Source organism: Odontesthes bonariensis, chromosome 15 (genome assembly GCF_027942865.1).
Source record: "Odontesthes bonariensis isolate fOdoBon6 chromosome 15, fOdoBon6.hap1, whole genome shotgun sequence".
Taxonomy (NCBI): domain Eukaryota; kingdom Metazoa; phylum Chordata; class Actinopteri; order Atheriniformes; family Atherinopsidae; genus Odontesthes; species Odontesthes bonariensis.
Window position 1 is genome coordinate 24,953,874 of NC_134520.1, and position 25,822 is coordinate 24,979,695.

At 39.2% G+C, this 25,822-nt stretch overlaps 1 protein-coding gene across 9 annotated transcripts in view; it reads right to left on the reverse strand.

The window, feature by feature from the left end:
- The window catches only part of LOC142400618 (3',5'-cyclic-AMP phosphodiesterase 4C-like), a 93,227-nt gene that overhangs the window by 31,567 nt on the left and 35,838 nt on the right, over nucleotides 1-25,822 (reverse strand). For 2 of the 9 annotated variants that reach the window (XM_075485670.1, XM_075485667.1), the window contains exon 1: nucleotides 14,014-14,575. The exons of 4 other annotated variants lie outside the window; for them this stretch is intronic. In XM_075485670.1, the coding sequence (XP_075341785.1) occupies nucleotides 14,014-14,219 (206 nt within the window). In that variant the 5' untranslated portion in view covers nucleotides 14,220-14,575. Of the gene's footprint in view, nucleotides 1-1,084; nucleotides 1,477-7,966; nucleotides 8,968-14,013; nucleotides 14,576-25,822 lie in introns of those variants that run through there. 3 more of the 9 variants (XM_075485673.1, XM_075485672.1, XM_075485674.1) reach the window with 2 other exon arrangements.

Sequence of the window (25,822 nt, forward strand, 5' to 3'; positions counted from 1 at the left end):
GACCTGCCATGCTTTCTACACTCAGGTTTACCTGCGAGCGCAATCAGAAAGATTGTTCTTTGTCGAAAGAACAGTTACCAAACCGCTTCAAAAGCAACAGAATTTTGGATTGTCTGAATTAACATCAGGATCCAGAGAGTCAGATTCAAGTCAACCTGGTAGTTTGGCAGAGGAATACCCCCTGGTGTGACTGAGCAAATAGAGATTTCAAATTTTGCCGTAATTCATGTTGCATGAATTCTACAAAACAGACACTCACTGATTCACAAGATACTTATTCATGAATTCCAGAGAACCACACAAGTCCATCTGACTCACTATAAAACTAACAAAGCAGCTTTTAACCAAATTGTGGTGATGCGGTCAGTCTGAGCTCAGCTGTCTCACTGCATTACTTTTTTTTCTTTCAGGCAGATCGATAAGACAGGCAATGGTTATTTAGGCATCCTGGATTAAATGAATATGGATCTAAGAAGTAAAGAGCAGAACATTTGTTCAGTTTGCTACCTGCTGTTGGAGACTCTGACACCTTTAATCTTACTAATAACGTAAAATAAATATAACTCAGGATGAAGGTTAATAAGTACACTCTCACTTCAAGCAAAATAATTTCGCTGGTTGCAACAATTTTATCATGAGGAGATACAAAAAGCAAGGTCACTATAAATCCTACATTCTGAGGAACACAGCTCTTTGAATCTGTCGAAAATATGGCAGAAATATTTCAGCTGGAAACAAACCAAAAAAAATTAAAAAAATGCAGATGTTTCATCACAAAAATTTGAAGACATTTTGGTGGGAAAAAAGCTAAGATATTAGTAGCAAAGATATTAAAAGGAATACGTCTAACCTTTAAGATATTTTGAATTTATGAGTTATCTTTAAGAAATAACCATGTCATATTTTTTTTAACATTTAATTTTTTTACAAATATCTCTGTAAAGTTTTTTCCCTACATCTGAAGTCTTTGAGTTACAATTTGTGAAACTTTGTGTTTAAAAAGACAGCATTGTGCGCACACTTTCACACATGTGCTCAGAGTTGTGCAACCAGAACATCTGGATTAAAGCCGCATCTGTCCTACCGTCTACGTTTCTGAACGATGTCGATGGGCCGGTTGACGGCGCACGGGGACCCACAGATATTCCCGCTCCGCACTTTGAAGCAGCGGTCCTGGACCGACGGGGTCAGATACGCACAGTTAGTCGGTAAACTCATGTCTGTGGTGGGGTGTCTCTCCTTTCTGTTTCGGTCTCCACTAATTGTCCTCCTCCTCCACTGGGCGCTCCTCTAGTCCTCGGCTCCTGTGGGCGCTCTCTTCTCCCTTCACAGCGCAACATGTTTTTACTGACGCGCAGGCAGATGGAGGAAAGCCCTCCGCAGTGTGCTTCAGCAGCATGACTCCAGTCCAACGCGAGGAGAGGGGAATAGAGAGCAAAAGGGATCAAAGCAGCGCCGGTTCTAAAGAGTCATTTCCTCAGCGGCATGCTGCAGTTTCCAGCAGTGAAACAAAGAGCAGAATGTGAGCAGAAGGGGTTGGTTACAAATCCACACTGAGGAGCACAGAGTTGAGCTCGCTCTCTTTTTTTGGGAAGACACACTCCTCCCTCCCTCCGTCTCTGTCTGTCTCCTCCCAGGCTTTAAAAAACACATGTGCATGTACAGTACATGTGGTGTAAAGTAGGAGAGACAAGGGGGGGTGTCTTTGGTTGTAGTTGTTGCACCAGAGTAATGGGAAATAAGCTGCGTGTATGTACAAATTGTGTGTGTAAAGGGAAATGTATTCCACAGAGCGCAGTAAATATGTGGAGCAGTCCATATGTGTTGTGCTTCCTTATGATTTTTGAACTATTTACAGGCTCAATAAACACACTTCAGACACAATGTGCACCAGTACATTTCTCACCAGATCAAAATGTTCCACAAAATATTACATTACATTACAATCAAAATGAGCTGCATCTTATGGGTGGTTCAAACAGTTTGTAATGTGTAATTACTGTGCTTTCATGTACACCTGTGACATGCCTTTCCTTTTATTGATGTGTTTTTGTGTTATCATAGTTCAATCTGATTAGTTTCATTCATCTACATTCAAACTAATCACCAGCACATGCTTTCAGAACTGCATCAAACACAGCACACTTCCAGTTGCAGCACGAGGTGTCGTTGTGCAATACCCCGGGTCTGAGCTTCAGTCTGTTGTAATTCCAGCAGAGGATCACCAGTCAGTTTCACCACATGGGCTGATGGACTCACTGGACCTGAAGATGATGTCACTAACTGGTGGGCTTGCTGCTGTCGACACGCAGGCAAATATTTGTCTATTGAGACAATGGGCAGAAGTTGAATCGCACATGTAGGCAGAAAGAAGGGGTGGAGTCCCAGGGGCTTAGAATTGTCAGACAACTTATGAATTAGTTGGCGAAGGTTCCAACCAGATGTGGTGACGCAGTGATGACGAGGAAGCATAATCAGATGTTTAAGCCTGATCTTCAGTAATTCTCTAAACTTCCGAGAGCCGAAAGTTTGATCTAAAAGCTCGAACAAGATGTTTTTCATTGCAGCTCCAGCTGTTAGTCATTTGTGAGGTGAATAACATACATTATTTCATTATAATACAAACCTGCTGGGAAACTTTTGAGTTCTGACATTGGTATGGATTTTAATTTGATGTGCACTTATCCAGTATGAAGATGACCTACACAAGCAAGTGTTTTTTATATTGTGGCAAACTGGCATTTAATTTGAACTGAATTTAGGCCTCTGCTCTGCAGAAATGAATTGTTTTTTTTGCCTCAATTCAATTTGAAGTTGCATATTTTTATGTTAATTGGATGGCATCAGTTAACTATGTACATAGATTCCTTCATTTCCACCCTAAACAAGCCCGAGTTTCAGAACTGGGGCTACACTGATGGTTCAGTTGTTCACAAATATGAAAATAATTCAAGGCCATCAGCCAACATGTTCACAGAGACAAAAGAAGCTCACTTTCCATCATTCCAACTTATTAAACCATTACCCTGAAGTAATCTGGTGTCTGTGTGAATGTATTCATGACTGGTCTCTGTTTCACCTTCTGTGGAACTCAATAAACTCTCTAAACCAGAACATGGGGTCATGTCTTCAGCCCTGTAAAAATAGGAATAATCTGTTGTATAACCTTCAGTCATAAACATGACACCAGGACACAGAGACATCTTCTCTAAATGGCTTCATTCTTAAAAGTGGCAATCAACAGTTTTTGACCAGACACTCACAAAAAGATGGAGGTTTTAAAAATCATAAACAGAGAAACTGATTTGGAATCAAATACCCACCAAAAACACTTAGGCAACAATACATCCTCTCTAACACAGGGTAATAACCAGTCCTGTTTTTATACAAAGTGCCAGTCATTCAGTCTCAGTATTGCTCCTGCAGGATAAAAAATTCAACGCTTAGTCAGAGTTTCCTCTGCAGCTTCCTCGCATCAGGTTTACCTGGATGCATAAGCAATATAATACCGGGGACCACCTGGTCCTCTTCACCAGTCCCCTGCCTGGAAAAGCACAGAATCCTTGTTTGCACCTTTTCTTAAGGGCGTTGGGCTGTAACAACCCACAGCTTACACACATGAGTGTCCAAGTTTTCTTTGAATGAGTGCGACCAGGCCCAGAAAGGATCCTTGTTTCCCTTCACCCGGTAAGGCAACACTTTCCAAATAAAAGTGGTCAATGGAGATTCCTGAATCACTTTAATTTGGGAATCTACGAGATCAAACTGCCCTGACAACAAAAAAAAAAAAAAAAAACTCTTCCAACATAAGTCTCAAAATTGTTTCCTGGTAATTTATGTTCAGTTTATGTGGAGTTGCCTATATGGGAAGGAATGCAAGAAGTTAATGACTAACATTTTACCTAAACCCCAAAACTGAAAAACATAGACAAAGAACGGGGATACAATTTACTCCAAAACCACAACACACACAGCAGGCCTGTAAAGCATACCACAGTCTTTCTTTGTGGTCATTTTCAACACATTTTTTTGTTTCATAAAGCTGTGATTTCTGGTATTATAATCAGATATCTATGGTCAAACTGAACTGTAAATGTTCTTCCTCCTCCCACCACTGCTCTCTGCTGTCCTAGTGCAACGTGCTTGTGAAACATACTGGACCCCAAACAGATGCCGGGCTGGATTTGCTGAGAATGAGGTGTTTGTGAGGTCGCTGTGTAACCAAATCCACTAGCCAAATGACTTCTACAGCCCAGCTGGCTGCTGTCTCCCATGACAGCATTACTTCTGCTAATGAGAATAAGCTGTGAGGGAGGAGTGTCATGAATGTGTGTGCGTGTGTCTCAAGAATCATCAGAGAGTGTTTGTGTGTGACTGTGCCAAGTTTATACTGATACAGAATTTCAAAGTAAAGAGTCAGATATCAGCCAGTGGGATGGTGATAGGATGGAGGTTTAAAGCGACAGAGGAGGGAAGAGAATAAAACCATTAACAAATTCGGCTGCCTAAAAACAGGAGATAGGTTACCACAATCCCAAAGTCCAGGTGGGCGAGCATCAGAAATGCCAGTAAAAAAAAAAACAGAGCAATTTCAAAGACTACAAGGCGATCGCCAAAAATCTGCTTCAACGGTCTGTAAATTTACCAAGAGCTCATAAAACTGTTGAGAGGCTTCCAATACGCTGTTCTAAGAAGAAACTTAATGAGAGAGGTCTGGAAATGTTGGAATAGATAGTGGAAAAAACTCCACACAAGACATCGAAAGAGCTTCACACTGATCTGGAGCTATCAATAATTGTGATTTCAGCCTGTAGTGTACACTGAAACTGAACCGAGTACAGCTTCATGGTTAAGGATGAACAAGGACACCGCTACTAGAATAATCAAACAAAACCCTCTAAAACAGAAGACTGATGTTTGGACTTCCAAGGAAGAGCCAAAGATTTTCTGGAATCACGCTCTATTGACGCTCTTTGTTAAAGCAGTCCATCAGAGACTGTGCAGAGATAAGCAGCACAAGAAGAAAAGAAGCTTTCAGAAGGCTACAAGAATCATTTACATTGTTGGCTTTTATTGTTATTGTTCTATAACTTAAGATATATCATTTAAATATTTTGACCATACAAAATTTGCTTCTCAATATATTCAAAATTTTTATGTTTATAATTCAGAGGTACAAATAAGTATGACACTGAGAAACTACATTCTACCACAAAATGATTAAGGCAACATGTTGTGACAGGAAGACTTTCACATTCGTTTTATTTATTTTTTTAACAATGATTTTTTCCTGCAGGACTCAAGTCATACACTCCCACAAAGAAAACAGTTTGGAGTTGACCTGACTGTGTTATTTCAATTAAATTAAATCCATTTTCATTCATTATAGCACCAAATCACAACAAATCTCAAGTAAATTATAATCCAATTCATTGTAATACAATCATAATCCAGTTAAATTAAAACAATGCCAATTACAATTGTATGAATTGTCTTCTTGTTTCATTGGTCTTTTTAGGTTTTATTAATTCACCAAACTATCTTGTTTATCCAAGATTATCTGCCAAAAATGCTTAATCATTACCAACAACACCCACATTCACCGAATGAATGTGAATCACAAGATGCTATGTGACAGTCAGGTTGATTCAATCGGTCTGACTGCCCACCAGAGGCCGCTCTTTGACTAGAAACGGCATCTGCACTCAGCTGGGAGGCAAATGCAAAATGTCAAAAACACAAAGACACATACAACCATGAAGACAACTCAAGTCAAAGGACAAGGCCCACATCACCACAGCTCAAAATAGAAACTGTGAGAGTCAGTTAATGGTAGCTACTATTTCCTCGCTCTGATTTTCCAGATGATGTGGAAAGTGAACACTTTCAAATGTAAACAACATAAATAAGTAAAACTTTTGCTGTGGTCTAATCCCTCTTTTTCAGCAGTTACCACAAAAAAAAGGGTACATCATAGCTCAAACAATTAAACTGACACAAATCCAAACCTCTAGGGGCTGCTTTTTCCAAAGTTTGTACAAAAATCTCATTTGGCAACGTGATCTCAAATCACCTACAGCGGCTCTCTGGTAGAATAATCAATATGGATTTTGGGACTGGTGGTAATGGCCGGTTGCGGGGTGCGTGTTCACAAGTGTGTTTGTATATACAACAAACGAGAAGCACGTGTCACATTCACGTGTTATGTGCAGCCAGGCTGGCGAGGCTGGGGAACTATTCCAGGCTCGGGCATTTTATTTTTGGGGTGTGTTGTATTATTGTTGCCCAACCCCCTCGCTAACGCTGTTCTCTCCTTCTCTGCTTGGACTCAGCTGTGGCTGCACTGGATCTGAAACAAGTTTTACTCAAAGGGAAATGGGTGATGAGCTGTACTGCCTATATTTGGGGGATCTGAGCATTTTAAGTCTGTTTTACCCATTTGTATTGTGTTAATAATCTGGTTTTGTGAAAACATTCTGTCATCTGTCTTATAATTATAATATTTTTGTGCTATGTGGTTAACCCCATAGTTGCAAAGAACAGCCAGTAAAAATATCAAAGTACTTTCTGGAAAATTCAGAATCCCTCTCATGGTTTTAATAGTGGCTTTAACACACACTTGCACATTTTTCTCACAATATATCAAATGTAAGATTACGAGCAGCAATAAAAATCATCTATAATGTAAAATTACAGCAACCAGGGTGTACATGCAAACATACACAGTATATAAAATCTACTTCATCTTGACGGTGTGGCATGCATTTGTGGTTGTGCTGGGATGTGGTATGAGCAGCTGAGCCAACTACTGACCCAGAGCAGTGTGGGGAACTGGGTGTTGCCCACAAATTCTAAACAGTTTCATGTGTACTAGCAACTAGGACAAGAATGAACATGAACCCACCAGTGAGAAACACATCACCCTTGAATGTGCAGAAACAAATTTAAAGTTATCCAGTCAGTACATGCACAGCCTCACCAAAGGCGGTGTGTGATTATTATCAGCGTAACATGAGTCAGCTATTTATTGTGACGTCAGCAGGAGAAGGCGTGATACCCATCCAAGGCACCCACCCTCAAAAACGTGTAAAAAAAAAACACAAGATACTTGCACTCATTTAAATATAAACTGGGCTGCAAGTGCATCTGCTTTTCAGGTGCTTGGACAGAAATATCACCTGTGTTCATTCATCAACATTTGTCTCTGGGTCTTTGTCACGCTGAAAAACGAGTTTGGGAAGCTTTCAGCAAAAAGAGGAAGTATATTGACTGAATGTTGCCACAAACAAAAACTACCTTATTCCAAATAGTTGTTGTGTAAAATTCTAGCAAACAGAATAATTGTGCAACTAGAAAACCACCCGATAAGTTAAAAAAAAAAAAAAATCCTGTTTACAAACACGCGATAAACCAGATTTTTTTACAACTGAGAAATCCAGATTTTTGACCAAACCTGTATGATATTAAACTTAACGAAACTGAAGTCTCTGGAAACAAAGACGAATACCTGGTGTCAGCCAGAGTCATGATTTCAAGCTAATTAAACACATTATACTTTTAAACATCACTCTCTGATAATAATTACTCACACAGTAGCTAAAGTGCAGTCAGAAAAAAATGGATAATCCATCTTCCGCCCTTTATCTCTTTTGCTGTTTAAGATTAATTATTAGTTTTAAACTGTAAATGAACAGATAAATTAGTAGTCTCTGTTCCTATTCATTAGACCACAAGAGTAAAAGCTGGAAGTAAAAAACAACTGATGACTGACACACTTTATCAGAAACAAAATACATTCTGTGTGTGTTTGGTTTCTAAATAACATCTACATCGAGTTTTTGTCAGTGAAACTCTCACTGTGGGTCTGTTTTCCCTGCCTATAGGAGTCCTTAGCAGCTTGTGTGCACACTACCTCTCATGAAGATGAGCCCTGAAAGGATGTAGGATGCGGAGTTTAGCAACATACCCAAAGAACGAGTGTCTCCGACCGTGTCCAAACCCAGTTGATGTTCCCTTCTTTGCAAATCGGTCTTTGTTCATTGTCCTTTGAGCTCTTAACTCATCCGAGACACTGCTTAAAATAAACTGCACATCTGAAGTGAGCCTATTAGGACAATTCTTGATCTTCACAACTCTCCCACGAACCACCCGGTGTTTCCAAAATTGACTCCATGAGGTTTTGGGGGAAAAAAATAAACAAAAAGTAGAATCCACGTCAGAGGCAAAAACATAACTGTTCAAATCAGACAGAAAACAGATCTGATTAATCTTCAGTGCCTCGGGATGAAGGAAAACCCGTTGAGGAATGTTGCAGGGTTCATCCAGAGAAGTCCTAAGCAAGCCTCAACAATGGTACCAAGAGTGTGATATTTACTAGTCTCCAGAAAGAAGAAGCAGAAATGCAGCTACTCTAACTGAAGACTCAACCACACTGAGACACAGTTGTTTGTCTTGAAAGTTAGTAGATGTCAATACTCAAAATAATCATACTAAAGAATAATTGCTTTCTAGAAAATGTCTTCAGTTGCATGAATACAAACTGTCCAGGAAAAATAAAAAGAAGTCTAAAATCTTTTAAAGTAGCTTTACTACTCTAGCTCTCTGTCCATGCCTCACTCACTCTGTTTGCAGAAAAGGGGAAGAGTTGTGCTGTTGCTGAGAGCAGTGACACTGCAGACGAGCGTCACTGAGGGTTGACCTCTTCCCCTGGCACTGTGTGCGCGAGCAGAGTCCCCCGAGGTCGCTGTGGGAGCTGAGGACAATCCACCATGTGCTCAGAAGCTGTCAAGGAGTCTGATTCATGAAGACTATCCAACAGCAAGACAAATGTTTTCAAGGTCCAAGCTGACTGTTCTTTAAGCCTTACTTTAACAAACTGCTAAGCAGTGGAGTTCTTACTCTTTCCAAGCCTAGACTGAATACACTCCTGCGTTTAGACACTAACAGAGGAACAGCTTGGTGTGTCCTAACTTGTTAGAGGGAGATATGACTACATTGCATGACTGGCAGGTGTTTTTGTGTCTGGCAGAGATAGCTTGACACAGCTATCGTTGACACGTGAGATCAACGTGCTGCCTGACCCGATAACCTCCTTATGCTGCCTTGCAGCTACAGGATATTGTTAGAGTAGGTGCTTTGCAGGGTGGAAAGGAGGGATGAGAAGTACAAGAGATCACGTAAGGCCAAAAAAAAGAGTTTAATCTATGTTATGACAAAATTAATAATGAAAAAGATAGAGAAATATGTCAGTTAGAAGTTCAAAGAGCAAAGATAACTTCTTCAGATGTATTTGTTTGATCAGCAGTCCAAACCCCCAAGACTATGTGTTCCTTCAATAACAGTTATTTAAGGTTGTATAAAGTCTTAAAAAGTATTTTAATACTGTAAAAAACCAAATCAGTTCTCATCAATCCTTCCATGAGGGCCACCCAGACACAGTCAATATGAAAAACAACAATTATTTTCTGTTGTGAAAGTTTAAACTAGATGGGGTCTGTGGGGACTAACTGGATTTTCGAACTAGCTCCAAGTGGACATTTAATCAAATGTTTCAGCTCCACTACTGCAGTCTGCAACCAAAATGCATCACAGTGAGTTACTGGCCTGACATCCTGTCGGTTTTAAGTATCAAAGGAACTATGAGTTCTGGATGAAGTATCTTATAACTGATTCCATGTCACTGGTTATAGCTTGGCGAGCTGCAGGAGGACCCAGGAAGACACACAACATAACTACACAATGAAAAAAAGGAAAAAACCTCACTACTTCCATAAGAGTCCAATCCAGAAAGTAGTGTGTAGATAAATTATCACATGCTCTCTATTCTCATTAACTTTTCACACATAAAGTCAGAGTGATATTCACATGCACACACCTGAAACCCCACAGCTAGTTTTTGGTAGATACCTTCTAATTTAAAGGAAACACTGAGAGATCTCACTCATACAGAGTAGTTAAAATTATCTGCTTTACATAAGTCTCAGATATATGTGTTGAAATTATTGCAAATCATCACCCATATAACCCCCCCCCCCCCACACACACACACACATAAATATATTCAATATTTTCTTCACTTCACAAGTCCAAAAGCGCAAGAAGAAGTCTCTGTCAAGTTCAACAGCTTTAGAAACAGCTGTGGCACCTGAATTTCTGTTTGGATTTTCACGCCTGTTGATTTCTGTGACCAAACGTTGGCAGAAGCTTCATCTGAATCGTCAACATGTTTTTCAGACTCCATCCCAAATAAATAGTTTTTGAGTGTTTTTCCCCTAGTTAACACTTCCATATAAAATCTGATCAATGTATTTTATTAAGCGATAGTGCACCATGGCCTTTCAAGGTTACTCTAATAAAACCATTAAAAACTACTCTCCAGGTTCCAGGTATTGAAAAAATAATGATTGTAAATTGTGACCATTTGTAGTTTCATAGTTTGGCAGAGTTCCAGGCAGTATTCAGAGCACATCATAGCACACAGTTACCAGTGATCTCCTCGTGACCTCAGATAATGGACTCGTGTCTATACTTGTCCTACTGGATCTAAGTGCCAAATCTGATACGATCGATCACAACACTCCATTGCAGAGGCTCAAACATGTTACTGTATTGGGATTAAATGACCTGCACCAGGCTGGTTAAAGTAATGTCTGTCTGATTGATTCCTATTTGTAAGCGAGGATTCCTCCACACACACCACATTTAGTCATGGACAACCATGGGGTTCTATATGTGGAACAATTTCTTTTTATTTCACATGCACTTTAAACAATGCTATTAGGCTGCAAGGTATATATTTACTTTGCTATGCTGATGCAATCAAAATGAAACCAAATTTGATACAAAGTTCTGAATGCCCTTTCATTTTCTGATCATAAATTCTGCCAAAACAAGTGTTTTTGGGCCTGAAGACCACAGAAATGCACTATACAGCCATGTAGTCCCTCTGGATTTCTTAACTCCAGTACTATTGTGAGGAGGACTGGTTATTTTTGACAACCTTTTAAACAACCTTTTTTGCAGCGAAATATTGCTATTATTAGGAGGATAACATCTGAGTGATGCAGAAAAACTATTCTATGCATTTGTTACTTCTAGGTTTGACTATTATAATGATTTTCCCTCAGGATGTACAAGTAGCTCTTTAAAAAGTCAACTGATGGGCGCTCTGATGGTAATGTGAGTGGTCATATTTCTCCAGTTGTAGTTTCTTTTCACTCTCTCCCTGTGAAATAGGGAATTTATAAAATTCTCCTCACACAGAAAGCTCTGAATGACAAACCTCTAAACACTTTATTACTATATTCCCAAACAGAGCACTTGACTCTCAGAGCGCGGCCTCACATTTGGCCTCTTAAGTTTCCAAAATAGACTGTGAGTCAGAGCTTTCAGCTATCAGGACCCTCTCTTGTGGAACCAGCTTCCAGTTTGGGTTCAAGAGGCAGACACCCTCTCTACCAAGATATTCTCCTTTTTGATAAAGTCTAAAGTTAGAGCTGGATCAGATGTGACTGAAAGGCTGGCAGGGGGACCCATTGGGACCCATTGGGACCCATTGGGACTTCCCATGATATATTAAGTTCATTTCCTTTAACCTCCATTAAACAGTTTGCCAATGCTAAATATGAACTTATCAACTTATTTCACTCACCTGTAGTTTATACTTATCCCTCGCTGCATGATTCTGCAGGTGTTTCTGGTTCTGTATCTTTCTATTCTGCAGTTACTGACCCGGCCAACAAGCCCATTGTTTATTACTTGTTGCTTTTGTCTCATTCTCTTTCATCTGTTTCCTCGCCCCAATCATATGCAGCTACTATCATTTAAAGTTAGACACTTATTTAATCTTGAGGGACACTTGTTGCACAGCAACCGACAAAGCCACCACAACCACTTCCCTTAGCACCAAGTTAATGCTGCAAACTGACAAGAGGACGCTCTTCAGATATTCTGAAATATATTTGAGTTTATCCTTGTTTTTATTGTATTTTACATTAAATTTATGCTTGTATCTGCCTAATTGGTCTTTGTGCCTGAGGCCAAAGTGGCTGACAACACTGAGCAGCTCACACATTACACAAGAAGGCAGCATAATGACATCGCTGAAATGTCATGATGGATGACGTAAATACACTCATTATGTTTACAAGCTTCTTTCTCCACATAGTTACAGGCAGACAGCGGGTAGGTCAACAGCAGGGGCTTGGAGACAGCACAGGGAGGGCCGGGGTAAGGCACCCAAGTTTCATGTGTATCTGGTACCAGATGATTTAATTTGACATGAAATGAAAGAGTAGAAAGCGTGACTGTTGGCAGGAGTTTTGTGGTCACCATGTTATAAATTCATAGTCTATTAAATAGTTTGGAGAAAAGCTTTGTTCACTTAAATTTTGGCTCATTGAGGTGGTGTTGTACAAAATCTTACTCTCTGAGCACTGTTCTTACTATGATCCATTTGTCACAGAGGCTTACAGTGATACAATGATGGCTTCATTTTACTCTTGAACACACCAGATGATATTCGGTCAACTTTAACTGCCTTTATGCAGCTGTACATTTGACATCGATTCTTTTTTATAACATATTTTTCAAAACTTTAGTATGAAGTATATGTGTTGAATGAGCTTGACTTAAGCATTAATTGGATTAATGGGAGGGAAAAAAAAGTAGCCTGTGATAAGTCTAGTTTTATGTCATAATATCAGCATTCTTCTGTATTTGTTGCTTCGCTATTGTATGTACATGTATAAAACTAACTAACAATACAAATGATTGAAATCAAGACCACAGGAAGAGATTGACAAAACTGCTCCAAACAGCTTGCAGCCATGCAAAGAAGTTCTCCTTATGCTCATGGAAATAGCATATTAATAGGTCAAATCACTAAAGACAACACTACGAGAAAGGCTGTTAATTCTTAATTCTTGCACTAAAATCCTGTTAAGATTAAACAACCATGTAAGAACAACAATTATGATTAGATTACCATGCAGCACTGTAGGCTAACAATAGGAAAAAGACAAAGATGTTGGGGTTTTCACATAAATATCTGGAAATAATCAGTTGCTTATCAGCAACTGTGTACAATTCTAATTTCATAAGCTCTATAAGCTTATACATGCATGAGGCAGCAGGGTGACCTTACCTGACTCACAGATCATGTTTGTGCACACAGAAAATCTGCTCCTTAGTTTTTAATGCTACTATTATCTGTATTTATCGTTCATTTCTGAAACGTCCATTAGTGAAGAAAAATTAATAATAATAATAATAATAAATAAAATAAATATATAGTGGAGTTCTGCAGAGAGGTCTTAATACATTGGGGCCTTGTCGTAACTTAAAAATAATTGCATCAGATTGTGCTTTTCTGACGTAAAACGGACACAGGCTCCCTGTTTTCAGTCATGTGGAATGAGAAAAATAAGTGAAATTGCTGTGAAAGTGGGATCCTTGTGTTTACTGTGGTAAGCAGCTCCCAGTCCCTCCCAACTAAGCTTTACCTTTGTTAAACAGAAACCTCAGGTCAGAGACAAGCAGTCCATCTGCTGGTATAGGGACCTTTCTCGTCACTATTTGACCTGCGCGGGGCCTGCTGAACACCTTAGGCCCAAAACAAGACCATCTCTTTCATTGCAAGAACAATGAGGTCCATTGAGATGGCACTGCTCCCGACGTCAACAAAGTCATGATTTCCCAGAGTTACCTTCTCATCAAACAATGAGGCTTTTTTGCAACCGCCAACCCATGACACACATTTTGATGAGATGAAAAGGCATCCTCTGTTATAATGAAAAAAAGTCCTATTACCTATAACATTCTGAATCAAAATACACGTACTTGAGTTAACTAAAGTTTAGCAGGGCAACAGTATCACAAGGACTGTAAAGACACTGTTGGTGGACAATCCCAACCTTTGTTATCATTCCATCCTTGTCTCCTGCTTCAAACAAAGTCCTAGAAACCCTAACAGTATATAATCTGCGTCAAAAGGCTTCTAATCACAGATATTACCTGGGTGTGTGAGCCAAGGTGAAGCGGCGCTGCAGAGCAATACTACGGTTCATGAGGAGCTTGCGGAACAGCAGTGGAGAGTGCCGAGGGGAATCACAGGGGGACATCCTGGGGGATCCGGAGGGCGAGACAGACGGTGACTGTTGTTTGAGTTTGAGTGGGAAACAGCCTGCCTCCCCTGAGCTTTCCCACAGAGCCTCACTCATGCTGCTGTGTAAGCGTTTAATAAAATATCTTCTTTCTTTCTGCTGATCTCTTGTCCATCAGTCTCATTCCTGACAAGGGGTCCAATTCATCCATCTCAAAGCCGCAGTACTCTTCAGGGGAATCAAAAATAAATCAAAAGTTTGTCTTGTATTGATGCACCTCATACTCTGAGACACTAGTGAGAGTCTTTCAATTCGGCAGATTGTCTTCTACTTTACAGCTTGAGAATCTCCACCAATCTGTACACTGAAATCTGCAAGCCCTGTTGATGGACACAGACATGAGTGCAGGACTGAGCCCTCCCCTAAGAAGTAAGCTGTGTTTACACAGCACTGAGCTCTGCCTAAATATGGCAAGGCCTGAATTATAGCATTGTTAGCTCATGGCATGGGTGAGCTAGCTATGTCCCGCAACCCCTAAATGCAGAAGTGAACTAGCAGCCAGCAAGCTCAACAGTTTACATCCGTTTCCTTCTACAACTCATCAGTTCACAAACATTAACCAGTGATTGCAGCTCTCATTGTGTGGACACATGCCAGAGTGCTCTGTGCTGCACTGAGAGGCCACAGCCAAGACAGATTTTCACCATGCTGGTCTCTGAGGCCCCACTCTGTCTAAAAACAGAGCCTGCTTGAGATAAAAGATAAAATGAATCCTGGAAATGTCACTTTAACTTTTACTGCTATCTCAAGTGAATAGTGCTTTCCCAGTGGGGCTGAGTGGGGATGGAAAAAGAGCATTTAATCTCTGACCCACAGACAGTCAACGACCCAAAACCCTTCTACCCAAAACACAACCTTGTGAATTCAGCCAAAACACATAAACTGAACATCTGAAATCTGCTTGTATCTAAACACTCCAACGATAAGCAGAAAGCTGCAAATGCACGTTGCATTTACCTCAGATGCACAGCTTCAGGCAATACTCATCTGTAATCTGCTCCAGTCGAACAATAAAAGGAATTGTTGACTGTATTTTCAGTTTCAGGCATTCGGAGATCATAAAAGTTGCTGGTGGTCGGCTGCGTGACAGGAGTGTGTGTCCTGATGTTTATCACTGATGTTTATCGCTTAAGTTGGTAGCAGACTAAAGCAAATATGAACCTGGAATATTTTGACTATAAGTGGGATCTGAGAGAACGTGTTGTCCCATGATCTGGTTAAATCAGCCCAGGTCTGTTTTTCTTAGGCTCAGTCCCACCCTCCCCCCGACATCAGAAAATCCTTATGCTGAATCCTTGCCATTTTTAGCTGTTTTACCCAGTATTGAAACAGCTTGAATTATTCAAGAGTAAACTTCCTTTTCACACTCTTCTTTTCTTTTGTAAGTGTTGCTGCTGTGCTGCCTCTGCATCACAGTTGTCACATATCAGCTGTCAATCAGGGTTTTTTTGTAGATTCTGATCAAGCACTGTGGGTAGCTCTCTTAACTTTATCAGTTCAATCACATCAGTATGAGACGTTCACACCAAGTGTGAACAACAACAGCAGATGTTAAAGCTCTTTGTCAGATAACTACACGATAGGTAATAGAATTTATATTAATAGCAACGAGTAATGATTGGGTCAAGCAATGTGGTTAATACTTAAAACCAGATGACAAATGAATATTTCCCTGGCCAATCAAAAAATAAAACTAACATGAAATGTTTACAATATTCTACATCCATTCAAATGAAGCATTAAAGTAGCGACATAAAGGGGCTCTTGATTCTGGGATGGGGGTGGACTGATTTAACTAGTAAACGTCAAAAGGGGTCACTGCAGTGAGCTCACCAAACAAAAACACAGCTGTTGTATTAAGCGCTGCCAAATGAGGCCAGTAGATGGCTCCCACATACTCATGCACAGACACACGTACACACAATCAATGATGCAGACAAATACAATAATATGAAGGAAAAAAAAGCACACAAACACATAAGAACAAACTTGGAATTACAAAATGTCTCTTTATCCTACGGGGTTTGGACTTGAAGAAAAATTGAATCCTGGGATTTGGTGGAATTGGGCTGTGGCACCTGGCGTTATTACCACTGCAGCTCCGGCCTAAGGGACACCCGAAGGGAAGTGTTTTGAACTTTTAACCCTGGAGACAGTCTGCGTCATTTGCTAACACAGTCTTCCATTATGCTGTGAAGAACGAGGGCTTGGCTGAGCTGGTGAACAGAGTTCAAAATATAAAAACCTGCAGTCTGCGTGGGCCCCATCATTAAAACGGTCGCGGTTATGAGTCAGTGGGGAAAAAAGACTGGGAGCTGGATTCCATGTGTTTTCTTTAAGTGACTAATGCTGGGATCGGTGGAACTATTTCTCCGACTGAGTCACACACCCTTTCTCCTCCCACCTGATCAAACACACACACACCTAAATTGATTTCAAAACACACACAAACACTCACACATAGAAATAAATTGTGATAGAAACTGGAAAAACCATTTGGAACTGACAATATTCATGCTTTTATCCATTAAGCTCTACTATGTGTAGGTGTGATTGCATCATACTGCCTGTCACATATTCAGCCAAGGACTTCTCATAAAAGAGAGGTGGAGAAACCTTTACACAACTGCAGGTTCATAGAAATGACACACATCTCTCTTTAAATGTCAGTAGTAGTGTTTATTATTGAGCTTCTCTCTCAAGGCTATATTTTCAATAAAAAAAAAGACTTCCCTCAAAAGAAGTGCATCTCCAGCAGTTAAGCCTTGATAATAAATTACCCTTTAGGAGCTGTGAGGGGGCACATTTATTACCATGAAAGTAGCATAAACAATAACTTGCACACTTTATATGTATGTATAAGGAGATATGATGGTTACTTGGAGGTAAACGAAATGAGAAGAAGGCAGCAGCTCCACATATAGACAAAAAGGTGCATTATTTGACCTGTAATATTGAGAAGAGTTGCATCTTTATGAGGCTTTGCAATGCACATAGGGATATAAAACCTTTTAAATAAGTGAGACATGTTTTTATATCAAGGCATGATTTGTAGCCACTAAGTAAAAATTTGTAGCATCAACATAGTGCACTGACCAAAGGAAGTAGCATTAGCCAGAAGTCTGCCAGATCTACAGTTTTAGACATATTACACTATCACCTTACAACTGCACCATATGAGTAAGTGTCTCAATGTCCTTTTCATAAGAATTCATGTCACCATTAAAGAAAAAAAGAAAGAATTTTCCTGTCACATCTGATTGACTGTGCCGCTTAAATGGACAGCCATCATTGTCAAAGTACATATAAAAAGAAGCAGAACCGAGCTATTGACTGATGTTTAACAACACGACGTTGTGAACAGTGGGAGGAAACGTTCAAGACATTTTGTTGCCTCTATCTTTCTCCGTGAGTGATCATCATACGTGTAAGTATGGCCTGACTTCAATGCACAGATGTTGTCTTTAAATTACTAGAATGGTGATTTTGTGAGACGAAGCTCCGGTTATAAAATCTGAATTTCATCAGAGCACAGTGACAGTTTGGAAATGCATCCTGTGACCATGAATTGACACATGGTCACATTTTCTGATGCATGTAGCTGTCTGAGAAAAGACACAGAAAACTATGTGAATGAGAGCAGCTTTGTTGGAAAATTGTCTGTATCAATATACACCTACGCTTTGTTGTATAAAAAAAAAAGATTCAAAACGATGTAAATATGGAGCTTGTGCATTTTTGGTCAGACTGATACAACGATTTGTTTTTTTTTAGTGAAAGCACTCGTAAAAAACAGTGTTCCGTGTCATTATAACGCCACCACATCTTGTACGGCTCATTGTTGCACATCCAAAATGTTGTAACTTTAGCAGCTTTTTTGAAAATGTACTCATCGCTCTCAGCAGTGCTTAAACATGAAGAACACTTGTGAAAGTTTCCAGAAAAATATCATTTTTATGGATGAAAAGTCTAATGTTTTTTGATTTGATTTGATTTGATTTATTTAATTGTATCAGAAAAGTCTTACACACATTCAAAGACTCAAAACACAATTGAGGATAAAAACACAATAAAGTCCAGGACTTATTTCCATTGTGGTCCTCACAAATAATATTAAGACAAGACAAGCTACGACAAGACACTCACAGAGTGTATGACAAAGAGTAATAAATAACATAGAATGCAAACCACATATTTCTTAAATAAAAATAAACGACAGTAGCTGACCCCCTGCTCTATTCAGCTACCCTCTCTAGTAACCAGGCCTTGATTCTCTTTTTAAAAGTATTCAGACACGATGTGACTTTAATTTCCCTATCTAACTTGTTCCACTGCATTGCCCCTATATAGGCAAAGGTTCCTTTCCCTACAGATGTTTTAAAAGAATATGGACGCAGATCTGATATGCTGCCACAAGTGCAAATATTGTGTTTGTCCTTTACCTTAGTGATAAGACATGATAAAAAACATTTGGGCGCTACCAAATAGAATTTTATGGATCATATTCATCCTTGACATAATAATACGAGACTCAACAGGGAGCCAGTTCAGCTCCGCAAAATGTGACCTACCTATATGAGACCTATGGCCCACGTTCAAAACCACTCTCACTAATTTATTGTGTAAATTAATGTTTTTGTTTTGCTAGTAAAAACAAAAAAAAACTCAACAATTGATGGATAAGAAACTTTGATTATAAACTGAGGGATCCGAATGTGTAAAAAAAGAGAGTAAAGTACTACATTCTATATTTTAAATACATGTAACAACCCAACAAAAAATCCAAACAGTTTAAAAATTGGTTAAAAATTCAGAGAATTATGATGATTTCAGCTGTGACAGAACATTCTACATCCACAGAGGTGTGGGAGACACGGCTCCTCTGTTTCAACTGTGAAGTAACAGAAAACAAAATGAAGTGTGCTTCAAAAAATAAACCTGTTTGGTTCAATCAAAAGATGGAAGTGAAGAAATACTTTTGATTGATGTGATCCTTACTGGTGCTTTCTGCTCGTGATAACCGAAGCTGTGTGTGTGTATCATTGGGACTGGCAAACAATGGGTCGAACCACTGTGAGACTTGAGAGGGGGCTGTCCTGTTGTTCTAAAACTTTTTAAAGGCTTTCTGTTGATTATGAGTACAGATATTTTCTATGAATATGACATTATTAGTAATGAAATAATAGGGCTAAAACTGTTTTTTGGCGAAGGCAGGATGCAGATCGCAATTATTCCAAAAAGTTGAACACTTTACTGTGATTCTGAGCTCATCTCTGTTGTGTTTGATGCTCAGATTGCATTCAGCTCTGTGCAGGCTGCTTTGTGTCTGATGATAGATAATCAAGGTGACTGAAGAGCTGAAGTAGGAGCTTGATAAAGTGAAAGAGAAGGAGGCTGAAACCAATCAAGGAGAAAATTACATGCTGTAAATTGCAGGGAGTGACTTAATTTCCTCACTCTGAAGTTTCTTTTGCAAAGATTTGTCATTTTTTCAGCCTATGAAATTCAGCCTCTTCACCGCTAAAGCTTTACCTGCATTATCACATATCAATCTTTCCCCTCGGCAGAATTTCATTACTGGTGACATTTGAAAATGTAGCACATCTGAACATTCATTAGTGAGCCTGTTCAGTACACCAAAATGACTCAGACTCTCCGAGGCATGACTAAATAAGACCTCTGAAGGAGTCCTGGTGTACCAAACGACATCAGATATCACCAACATTACTTTTATATCCTGTCAGTTGCAGACGGGGCCTGCAGGGATCATCAGATCACACTAAATGCAGATAAAACACACTAGTATTTTATCTTACTCTTCACTATGATTATTTTTTATGTTTTTTTTTTTTGTTTTTTTTTAATGATTTTATTGCCTTCTTGTGATTTTATGTAGCTGTAAAGCACTTTGAATTGCCTTGTGTACGAATTGTGCTCTACAAATAAAATTACCTTGCCTTGCCTTGCCTAAAATAGGGGTAATATGAAAGTCTCTGTCACCGTCTTCCAACCATTACAGAACAGGTTTTGCAGCAGCATGGCAGAGCTCGTGGTCGTGCACAAAGAGGCCAATGATATCGTGGCGTTTTGTTGCCATGACGCTATGTAGTTTGCAACAATTTTTTAATTGGTGGTGTGTGTCAAAGGTTCGAATCCTGACCCTTGCATGAAAGGTACAACCTCCAGTTGGGGTCTTTCGGCAAGACCCCCTTATGCTTTGGATAAAAGCGTCTGCCAAATGCATAAGCACATAAACACATCTTGCCTTCTTCCCATAATGCATCATGCGACCAGATAACATTCTTTCATTGCTCCATTGTTCAGTTGTGACACTCACATGTTTAATGCAGATGCTTTCAGAAGAGGACAGGGCTCGGCATCAGCACTCTGGATGATCAACAATTTGTCTACAGTACTGCAGGATCACGCTTGTCTATAAGCTTTCATTGCACATTACCCTGTTGCCAGTTCAAAAGATGCCATCCACAGCACACAGGTCCTCACAAGGACTGTGGTAGTCCTGCAGTCACAATCTGGAATCTGTCAAAACCACTCAGATCCTCACACTTGCTCACATTTCCTGTTTCCATTACTTTAACTTCAAGAAGTGATCATTCATTTGCTGCCTAATATCGCCCAACCCCTGACAGGTGCCACAGTAATAAAATAATTAAGGTTATTTACTTCGTCTGTCGGGAGTTTTCGTGTTGTAGCGGTTGGACTTGGGTAGAAACACCTGATCTCTCACAGGCACACAGAAAGTGTCAAAAGCTGTGCAAATGCATGGTAAAAAACACAGATCAAAACATGGCCCAAGTTTGACCTAATGTTAGGTTTTAGTCCCATTAAAAACACATTTAAACTTAAGAACATTCATACGCTTATGTGAGATTATATGACTAGGATATAAATGTGTCAAATGTGTTTGCATTAGTTAAAAAACAGAAATTACAACAACTAACCTCTGGATGGCTCCCACATTCACAGGATTATGTGTACACAGCCACACACGCCTCACAAAAATGACAATTTAAACTTTAGTTTCACTTTAGTTTCAGACTAACTCACAGGGCTTGTAAGAGCCTCCAAGGTAAAATGATAAAATATTGTGTATGCAAGATTTATCCATGAATAAAGAAAAAAAATCATATTAAGGAGGAAAACGTTCAGAGATCCTTTTCTCAGACACTTTAGAAAATTAAATGGCCACTCCAAAGATGATTACATATTCACTTCTTAAAGTGGTGCTTGGCTTGCTGCTGCTCTGATTAATATGACAGCAGCAGCAAGAATATAAGTTATAATAACAAAAAAATGTATTTGGTCCAGAGGGGCACCTTTATCAAAGAGGCTAAAGCCAACACAATATTCCCTTTATCGATTTTACTTTCCTTCACAACACCTAATCAAATAAGTTTGTAGTTTTCAACAAATCACATGAAAAGATCGATAATGTAATAACTTCAAGTCTCCGTTGGAGCTAACCCAAAAGATAAAAGATGCATAGCGTTATAAAATATCTGGGTACTTAAGATTTAGGCGACGACAACTCAAGCCAGAAAATAAACAAAAGACTTTTCTGACTGTTTTTTAAGCCAAGAATTTGGTAAATAAGTGAGCTTTGTGTCACAGTACACAGTTACGGCAAAAAGGAGAAAGAGTAAATCGTAGACAGTGTTGTATATGGATTTTATTAGACTTTTCTTAGGACAACAGCTGTCCTCTACAGTGCAGATAAATAAATAATGTCAGGCTTTGAATGAACAAATCATATTTTTTTTATGATTTTAAAGATTTATTTATTTTTTATCCATTTGGGATCTTTGTATTTGACACAAATCCAGATGAAATTAACCAAATTGACAAAAGCCTTGTAGACTAGTTTCCATGCTTGTTCCTTTAACTTACATGGTAGGCACAACATTTCTCCAAAGTTGTTTTGAACCTTAAGAGGATTGAAAAAATTGTTTTAGATCTAAAATCTGAAGCCCTGGTTGAGAGACAAATCAATGCCCAATTTTGTAAAAGGGGAAAATAGAGTGAAGAAAGGAGCAAAGCGGTGTTAAGATGGGATCATCAAGAGTCAGGAACAAGAAGAGGCTCATTCTGGACAATTTTCTCAGAAAAAGACCATGAGCTGGAATGAAAGCCAGGAAGAGCTTTCAATATCACTGCTCAGAAGACCACAAATCACACTGTCTGATTTAGATCTGTCAGGGTTCATAGAATAAATGTCACATATTTGCTCTAATGGTTATTTAATTGAATCTAACCGATATGACTTATCGGATTTTATAGAATAAAATAACTAAATCTTAACAATACCAAATCACCTTAAACATGTTACACATTTAGTATTCTTCATTGCATAGCAACGTGGCTTTCAGTTTGCCATTAATTAATGTCTTGGAGGATTAAACTGATTGTGCTAAACACAATTAAGTTAGGGATGGGTCATTCATAAAATGTTGAGCCTTGAGGCTATGGTTTATACCAAATTACTCATTCATCAAACTTTGCAGTCTGTGTAGGGCGCTGATAGGCAATTATGATGCTAACATGGGAGGCTCATCCATTAAAGTAGAAGAGTCAGTGCTTAATAAATGGATTTATCAGTGCAAAACCAAGCACACAGGGATTCAAACTATGTGTATCTGTTTCATTTCTGGTTGCTGTTCAAATAAACTGATAGTGTTGCAAACAGCCTCACCCACTGGCCAAAAGTACAATTATTTAAAGCAGTCACATTTTGTGCTTCATATTTCACCTATATTTCCTATTGGAGTGATCTGTTTTATGATTGGTTGACTCATCTGATTATATAGTTTTCTTGGGATCACTGTAAATAGAAAATATCTTTATGGTTTCTTTAGATTTGAACAGGCACCAAAATTATGTTAATGTAAATCTTGATGGCAGCTTTGACTGGGACATATGAATAAAAATCACCTTTTTCTCTGCTGGAGAGCATATATTTTGTTTAAAAAAAACTCAACCCTGGCTCTTTATCTGCGGGTGAAAATATCTCATTCAGTGAGACATTCAGATTTACATTACAGACCCAGCCTAGAGAATAATAATCAGGCCTCCTCACATTTACCTCCACCCACAACTTCTAATCACGCTGAATTTGCGCTACCTTGTGGGAAGTGTGGGTGTGGGAAGTCAACATTTTTTTGCTCTGTTTTTTTTTTGTTGCTTTGCCATTAACAGCATATCCAGTATTTGTAGTTCTTTCATAAAAAATAGCAAAGAATGTTCTACGAGTAATTTGTCTAATGTTTTAATATCCTGAGAAGGAAATAAAACTTTTTTTTGATGTGTTCTTTGATTTTCCCCACAGTGGGAGGTTGAAAATTGGAAGTTACCATCAGAATTAAAAGCAGCTATGCTGATACTAAATAAAGAAATGAATAAACAAACAAACACTGGCAAAGCATTAGCCATAAAAACAATGGTTCTTAACTTCTAAAGACTTAAGACTCAGAAGAACGAACCAAAAATGTTTCATAAAGCTAGATGTGACCGAGCTGCATCAGAATTAGGGAAGTCTTGCTTTTCTGTCGTTTTGTAACTTTTGCCTATTGGTTTTGTTCATGAATAAATTAGCCAGTGTCAAAAACACTGGGATTAACTTCCTCAAACACCCATCGTCAAATCTAAATGACTGTCAGGGACTGCTGCATCTCCAAGGCAATTAGGAGCATCTCAATGGCAAACAGTTTGTGGTTTTTCAAATATGACGTCAGCTAAGATTCTATCAACGCTCAGTGACCTTACAGCCACCTTGGGCTGTCACCACAGAGACGGTGTGGCAAAACAGTGCAGCTCTCAAGGTAACTGGTCAGCAGTGCAGATAAAGGTGTACTCAAGCACAATTAACAAGAAGGGAAATGTGCAGATGATATTTCATGTCATTTCTAATGTCATGATCTCATTATTTCTTACCGGTGGGGAGTATTATTTGGGGATTTACCTCATACAGCGTTTATAAAGAGATCAAGTCACCTGAGGGAATTTCTATGTGTTAACCAACTGCTGAATGGATAGATGAGAACTAACAGGAAGAAGCCCATGTGGCAAGTAGTTTGCTCTGCAAATATAGCCTGGTGTATATAAGAAATTGCTACTGCTCAGGGTTTATCAGCAAATACAAACTGACACAAGCAATGATGAAAAGTCAACAGAGGTTCGGAGGAAAACACAACGGATGTGTAATTCATAATACAGCAGCATTTCTCTCACTGCATGTTCAAGGAGGGACTGGTGCATCGTTGTGGCACCTCGGTTTAAATGACACCTGAAAAATACTAATTACTGTCTTAGTAAAACCAAAAATGGACTTTTAAAATATATTTTAACATATAAGTGTGACCAAAATTGGAGAAAACAGAAGCTCTCAAAGCCAGACTAACAACTTGACTCTAATAGGCTAAGGTGCGGCATCTCTTTGTAAGAACAATAAAGCTTAAGTAATAATATCAACTAAGACAAATGACCAATAAAGCTATTCTTATCATTTCTTTTGTCTGATGACTAAACATGCCAGAAATTGTGAAGGACTCTCAGCAGTCACTTTTGATTTTATGGCCATGTTGCCATCTGACAAAATCACCATTCAAGTATCGTAAAGAGAATGTCTGAGCAGTGGATTTAGCTTTGCAAGCGGAGGGTCTCAACATTTTCTTACACACTCCACACAATGTCGCATCGTCAGCAATACTTTAGTTAATAACTCGATTCCATTCCCATGCATATATAGTGGGACATTGACAGTGGTCCATTTAGCTGACCATTCAAAGCTCTAACCACAGCTCGACATAACTGAGCATCTAACTGTATTGAATAGTATTTGAGATTATCCTTTCTATGCCAAATAATGCCTAATGAATGTGCTCACTATACATTACGGACATGGTGTTTATGAAAAAGTGTCAGTTTTCTGCCATCTGTCTTTGAAAGGCTGACAGGATGACACCAAAGTTGTCTTCACACTTGAACAACCATGATTAATTTGAAGAGTGTGCCGACAATCAGGTTCAGACTATTTCTGCAATTGCTGTTAACACATGCTCTTCACATCGGGCAGCTTCCTGCGGAAGATGCACTCACACAGCTGCAAACACTACAAACCGATAGCTTGCAGGAAAATCTCTGCGGGAAACTTCAGACCAAATTCTTCAGATATTCAGACATTCGGACATGTTAGGGTTTCTAAACTGAAGTCAAGTTCTCAACTAATTCCAGTCATCTTAACACCCCGTTCTAAGGGTCTGTCAGCCTCTCAGCAGTTCTGCTTAACAAAGGCAGCAACAAAAAAGTGTAAAAATGGAACTGTGACGTTCTGTTGCCGAATGGACAAAATGAGTTGATGTATTTTTCTACTTCAAATCGATCAAATTTGAAACCATTTGTTTCTGTGTTTTATATGAATCAGTGATGGAAGACCAACTTCCCACCTCCAGCATGTTCAATGACCTCGGGCAGCTTTGCAGCTACACTCCGCTGTCCAGTGACTCGGAGCTGAACAAAAACACATCACCTGGTGAGAAAAGACAGGCAGGCCTCAAGAAGAATCAAGACATCCAACCGTGGAATCCCTCATTAAAACGGTATTCAACTTCACCCCTCAGTGTGGAACAGGTGTGGGTCCACTGGCA